Raw genomic sequence first — 6,761 nt, forward strand, 5'->3', positions numbered from 1 at the left:
CCTGAGCTGCCAGTGCAGTGAAAGGGCCCCCCCGGGTGCTCCCTCTGGGGCTGCATCCTGCAGAGCTTCGCCCGTCTCCTTGGGTTATTTTGCAGGTGCTGTGGCCTGCAGGGACGGGGCACGACATGCTCAGGGCAAGCGCATGTTGAAGGAAGGGTATTTTCCCCCTATCTCCCCCAGGCTGCCCTGGGCTCTCTCCCCGCTCACCTCCGACCAGGGGGTCGTGTACCACTTGAAGCATGGCCGCTCAAAGCACGTTGTCTCCTCCACAGGCTTCTTGGCGACGTCGCAGTCGGCAGGGTTGCGGGTCTTGATCTTGCCGTTGACGATCTCCAAGCAGAGCACGATCCTCTTCTTCACGCCCCGGCCGCACGTGGTGTTGCACTGCGGGGGTGCAAGCGGGGCCGGCTGAGACTCACGCACCCCGGTCTAATGTCACGGCAGGGCATCCCTCCTCCATCGCCCCCCCAAAACCAAGCCCTTGCTCCAAGCACCCCCCCGGCCCGGGGAGGCCTGCACTTACCCGCTCCCAGTCCTGCGCCAGCCAGTGCGAGGGGCAGTTCTTGTCCCCGCAGGGATGGATGGCCAGCGGCTTCGTCTCCAGGTTGCACTGCGACTCCGGCACCACCCGCCCGTCGCTGGTTTTGCAGTACACGTGCCGGATCATCCTGCCCTGCCCGCAGCCGCCGCTGCACTGAAACCGCACCAGGCACGGTGGGCAGTCAGCGGCGGGGAAGGCAGCATGGCTCCATCCCCATCCCCATCCACGCGATGGGGACCGAGACATCTCCGTGGGGCTCAGCTGCCTCCCCAACCCCACCTTCCCCAAATCATGGAGGGATCATTGGGGCTCAGCTTAAAATAGGTGCAGGGAAGCTCAGCGCATCCTTCCCTGGGCAGCCCTGCTGCAGCCAACCCATCCTGTGGCCCCATCATGCTGGTGCTGAGCAAAACTCAGCATCTCCTCGGGCCAGGCAGGATGGGAAGCGCTGCAAGCAGTCATCCCGCGGGCTCCACGTGCACCCCACCCATGGCTGCAGGGTAAGGGGTGAAGAAGAAAAATAAAAAAGAAAAAAAAAAGAGAAAGAAAAAAAAGCCAAAGCTGACCCCAAACACCTCTCATTCCTGTTCTCCCTGAGCCACCCCACTTCCCGGGGTGGCTCTCGAAGAGCTCAAGGCAAAGGGGACCAAGCAAGTGGCTGCAAATATTCCCCCCCTCCCCTGCAAAGGGGCAGGCAGGCACTGCCCCGAGCGCCGGTGGACGCAGCGAGTGCTCCCCGGTTCTTTTGCGGCCACTCTTGCAGAGACGTACGGTGTTTCACAGCGCCGCTGCTGCCATGGAAACTACTTATTTTTAGCTGATGCTAATGTATCAAAACCTGGGTAAAAATAGCTTGGGATGGAGAGGGTCTCTGTAGCAGAATTGTGCAGGAAGGGAAAAGGGGGGGAAGGGAAAGGGGTGGGGAAAGGAAAAGGTTCATTTTCTGGGCATGAAGCATCAGCATTCATAAAGTATGCCACGCAGCAGACAGACAGGGGGATTTTGACACCCACCAAGGCCCTCAGCCAGGTCTCTCAGGGTTTAAACCCCTCCTGCACCCCATCCCCCGCAAGCGAGGAGCCCCAGGGAGAACCTGCCGGGAAGCCGTCGGACCCCCCCCGGGACGCTGAATCACCCCCAGTGCTGGAGCCCATCTGGCAGCTCATCCCTGCCCTGCGCAAGGGGGAGCCTCGTGAAGAGGAGGGCTCAGTGCTCACAAACACCATCAAACCCCAGCGCTGCCACGGGCACAGAACCGGGGCGGTCGGTCAGGGTGACCGAGGGCGGACGCGCTGGCAGGCAAGTCCTGGTGACGAGACAGAGACTTGAGGTGACACGGGGACTAGGAGAGCCAAAGCGGCCGAATCGTTTGGAGGTCGGCTGCGGGTGCGGGCTGCCTGTGGGTCTGTCAGAGCTGGGAGCTGCTGGGGAGGATGAGTCTGACCCCCAAACACCCAGCACTGGAGACACAAGCAAGCCTGCAAGCAGGGCCAGCTGCAACGGGTTGCGATGGCCGCTGGGCTGGCCACCCCGGGGGTCTCACCGGTCCCCAGTCGGAGACGGTCCACTGCCGGTCGCAAGGTGGTCCGGTGCAGTTCTTCTCGGCCAGGGGCCGGGCGCTGGCGTCGCACAGCTTCTCGTCCTCCGAGCAGCGGATGTCCCGCGTCACCACGCTCCGCTCTCCGCACCGGGCTGAGCACTGCCGGGATGGGACGGTGGGCACGGCGTCAGCAGGGGCTCCCGCCACGACGGGAACGGGGAGCTGCTTTCTGGTTTTGTTTGCTTTGTTTTTTGGGGTTTTTTTGGTTTGGTTTTTTTTTTTTTTTACATTTTTAACATGAAACTCTCAAAACACACACTGACACTGCATAGGCAACTGTCTGTAAAACAATCCGTAGCAAAGCTGCCCCTCTTTCCCAAAACCCCTCAACAGCTTCAGCAGTCAGGTTAAGATGCGGGAGGGCTGTATCCTGCCCGGGTGCTGTGCAAGCTCTCCACCGGCTGATGCCAGATGGCAGAGGGTGAAAACCCAAGGCACCAAAAATGCCCGATCAGAGCTGAAAAGTTTTAGCTGTCACTTAGAGACAGGGTGAGATCTCCCTCGCCTCCTTCCCAGGAACAGCCAGCTCCTTTCCACCTCTTTGGAGAATGTTTTCCCCAAACCGCACAACTGAGATTTTTTTATGCTGTGGATAAATTTGGCACCGTGCAGCCCCGTGACATTATTTAGAACTGGATTTGAGTTACTACAGTCTCACATACGCACATTTGCTCCATGCATAACGTAAAGCAGGGAAAAGTGTCAACAGCACAGTGCTCAGACGCACCGTGCTGATATGTTAATCCTCAGATCCCTGAAATGTACTTTTTTTTTTATGCCTATTTCCCCAAGCCAACTTGGCACCCTGCTTCAGATGGGATCCAAATGAGATTAGCTTTGCTGCTGGCTAAGAACGAACTACTCCAGGACTGTCTCAAGCAATCTGTCCCTGACACATGCTGGAGGAGAATACAGATTTCTGTAAAATAAGCCACTCTGGTTTGCTACGCCAGTCAAAATAACGCGCCAGCACGTGCACTGGGAGCTCCTCTCTACCCAGCTGGGAAAGTCAAAACATCCTGCAACACCAAGGAACACACCAGCCACTCCATCGGCTCGAGGGAAACGGCTCACCCCAGCTTGAAGAGGAAGAGAGACGTTTAAATTATGACCACGAAGTGTTTTGGGAGTCTACCAGGAGGAAGAGTCTGATCCCTCGTGGTGTAAACCGTGGGGCAGGTTTGCACCCGCAGACAGCTTGGCTCAGAGCTCAGTCTGCTCTTGCTTAGAAGGGGTCTGGGCTTGATTTGGGCAAAAAAAAAGCAGAGTGCCAATGAGCGTGCGGGCTCCAGGGCACAAATGCCACGCTCCGCGCGCAGCCGTCACCATCCCGGCAGGCCGGCGGTGGCACCCTGGGCGAGCTCAGAGATGGACACAGACCCGAAATCTCACTCTCCCCATGCACGCCCGCTTCCAGAAGACATTGAAGAGGCAGGGCTGTTTCCTAGCAATGCGTGGGGGCATACTTATACCCCTCCATGTGCTTTATACGTTCGCTGCGAACCATGCTGGGTCCCCCCCTCCCTGCACCACGAGTGTCAACCCAGTGCAACACCAGTGGCAGCCAGGGGACTGGCTCCTGATCCACCCCAGCTCAGACACTGGCCCCGGCTCCCTGAGGAAGCGGCACCGGTTTGGTGGTTTCCACGGGTTTATGTTTGCAAGCGACATGCCGGAGCACTGGCTGCGTCTGGAAATGAATTCAGGGGCACAAACCCTTTCTCAGGTTTTCCCAAGCAAACCGATGAGCAGCACTGCACCGCCCCAAACCATCTTCCAACGGCTTTGGGGATCTGCTTAAGGCACAGCTAGGAAAAGGTTTAATTCTCCATGTGGTGCAGAGAAATGGGAGGTGAGGAAGGGAAGTTTGTAGGAACGTAATTCACTTGTGAGGTGGGATCTCCTCCCTGGCACCTTGCGGGTTGAAGAGGCTGCCAAGCAATAGTGGTGGGAGAATCTCAGCCGCGGGCTCCTGCCCTATCTCAGTGGGCAATGCCAGCACCTTAAGTGCGGTCAAAGACTGTGAGTGACCAGTGGTGGTGGCCTCCCCATCCTGGAGGGGACCCAAGGCTTCATTTTAGGGGAAAAAAAAAAAAATTACTGGTGCATGTTGGTCCACATGCAATGAATGCAGCCAGTGTCCTGAAAGGCAGAGTCCCTGACGGCCACGGATGAGCTTCACTTGGAAGAGGAACGAAGAAGTGCAGGCACACGTGCTCGCCCTCAGCACTGCCAGGCCAGCAGTCCCCGGGGACTTACCTCGGACCACTCCGACATCTCCCACTGGGGCCCGCAGGCCGGGTTCTTGCAGACCTTGCGCTCGTCCGGGCGGGTGATGTCAGCGGACTCGCAGAGGTCACTGTAGACAGAGCTGTCGAATCCCGGAGAGATCATCTTCCAGCAGCGGACGATGCGGAACTGGTAGCCCTCCCCGCAGGTGCGGGAGCACTCGCTCCAGCTGCTCGTCTCCTACCTGCGGAGGCAAGAGAGGCCATCGCGCCGGGCACAGCAGGACCTGGGCTGGAGCATCCCACGGGAAAACCCTGCCTGCTCTCGGCTGGAGGGAGACGGCTGCAATAGGAATGAGCTGTAGTCAGGCTGCCAGCTTGCGAGAGGTTTTCCCACGGGATGGGATGTATTAACAGACGGTGGTTTCACCCAGCAGACCTGAGCTCACGCCCGCAGCGGCGGATGCTAAAATCAGATTGATGAGAGGAAGGAGGCGCCGGGGGGGTGAGGCAGCACGGACCGGTGCACTCGCTGCCGAGCGTTTGTCGCCCGCAGGCTGCACGCTCCCCGGCTGCAACCCCGCATGTGCCAGCACATTTCTCTGCCATGCTTTTCGCCCACATTCGAACGCTCTTTTTTGCCCGATCAGTTAAAGGACAGAGAGGACACGACCATCCATCACCTTGCAAATTCCAGCAATAATGTCACGCAAAGCTGCTTGTGCCCCGGTGGGACAGACGTTCATGTACCACCATCAGTCTAACTCTGCTAACCTCATGCGATGGGCTGGAAGAGCTGGGATCTGCCCCAAGACGCTGCCTGCCCCTTACTGTCCCCTGCCACTACTGTCCCGACATTGCAAGAGGAGAGCAGATTGTAAACCAAGACATAAAAATTCAATATTTTTACCGTACAGTAACATTGTAATAATTCTGAATTATAGAATAACCTAAAAAATATAAAAATCTAAATGAATCAGAAATCACAACTCCTCTGGACATGCGGCTGCCCATCCACCTCCCAGGGCCACCCGCTGCTGCCGCTCTCCGAGCAGGAGAGCCACATCCCCCGGCTGCACGCCGGCCTCGTGCCCCGCATGGGGCTCCAGGCACAACAAGCAGCTGTAGGGAGATGTCACACATGTAGAGGTGCCACCTAAAAACAGAAGGGAGATGAAACCAAGGTCTTTCCCATCCAGGTAAGGCAAAATTCTCTCGGCGCTTTCTGTTGGAAAAGCATTGCCAGCCCAAGCAGCATCCCGTCTGCCTGTGTGCCAGTGAATGTGCCCGGCTGCCCCATCCGAGTTCCCAGCAGCTCCTTGGTTTACCCACCGCCGAGCTGCAATCACCGGTAAATCACAGAGCAGCTCTTCTCTCTCACAGTGCAAGCCCACGGAGCTGGAACAGCACAACTATAAAGAGGGGCGGCTTTATAAAAGACCAGTGGGATAATCTAAGCATGAAAATAGCCCTAATGCTCGTGCTAAAAAATTACAAAGTTAACGCAAATAGAGATTAAAGCCCCCATGGTGTCTGCAGGGCAGGTATCTTCCCAGCAGTAGCACCATCCACTTCCCCACACTTCTCTTCCCTCAATTGCAGCCTGCCCTGGCTTTCAGCTTTAACGTGCAAGGTTCGATGAGATCTTACGCTGCAAAGGGCACGTGCTTTCCTCCCCCGTCCTCCTTCACAATTACCCGAGGCGAAAGCAAGCACTCTCCAGGGACCAGGTGCCATACCTGCTCCCCCGGCATCACCCTAGCCTTGCTTTGCACTGTTCACAAGTGACACCATTCCAGGGCACGCACCAGACAGCTTTTCTTCTCCCTTTGCCCTGTCCGTAGTCTGACAGCACCACAGTCCTCCTCCCTTTGACAGACACGGGTCTGTCCTGCCCGTAATTCCTGTTACTCGCAAACCTTCCAACAAGCACGCCCCGTGTTACAAACCAGCGGCGGAGGTGCACCGAGCCGTACAGCCTGGCTCCGGACCCCAGTCATGCTTTTCGGTTAAAGAGCTGCATGAGAAGGGAAACCTTCTGAAGGACTTCCAGCACGGGTTCCCCTCTGCACCAGCTCTCGCCCTGATACAAGCAAACCTCAGCGATGTTTAGGATGGCAGAAGGGACCAGAGGGCTGGGTCCGTGGCACAGTTTGCAAGGCCGGCCCCCCCACCCAATTCACACGCACATTCCTCCACACGCTGGCCAGGGCAGGATACTGCCTGTATTGTTAGAAGCTGGACTCGATGGGAGCTGCAGATGCAAACTCTGCCAGGATTTGTGGAAGTTTTGACCTGGCAGCTTGAGCTAAAGCACTCAGGAGGACAGTCTTGCCGAATCCTGGTGCAGTCCGGGCAGATGCAACTGGGGGAGGAGGGACAGGGGTGCTAC

The 6,761-nt window shown here is 57.4% G+C and overlaps 1 protein-coding gene across 1 annotated transcript in view; it reads right to left on the reverse strand.

Annotated features, from left to right (window-relative positions):
* ADAMTSL2 (ADAMTS-like 2) overlaps positions 1–6,761 on the reverse strand; it is a 26,022-nt gene that overhangs the window by 2,485 nt on the left and 16,776 nt on the right. The window contains 4 exon segments of the mRNA XM_009322157.1: positions 208–384; positions 524–694; positions 2,085–2,240; positions 4,401–4,614. Coding sequence (XP_009320432.1) covers positions 208–384; positions 524–694; positions 2,085–2,240; positions 4,401–4,614 — 718 coding nt within the window.

The sequence above is a fragment of the Pygoscelis adeliae genome, unplaced genomic scaffold (assembly GCF_000699105.1).
Source record: "Pygoscelis adeliae isolate BGI_AS28 unplaced genomic scaffold, ASM69910v1 Scaffold114, whole genome shotgun sequence".
In the NCBI taxonomy this organism is placed as follows: Eukaryota; Metazoa; Chordata; class Aves; order Sphenisciformes; family Spheniscidae; genus Pygoscelis; species Pygoscelis adeliae.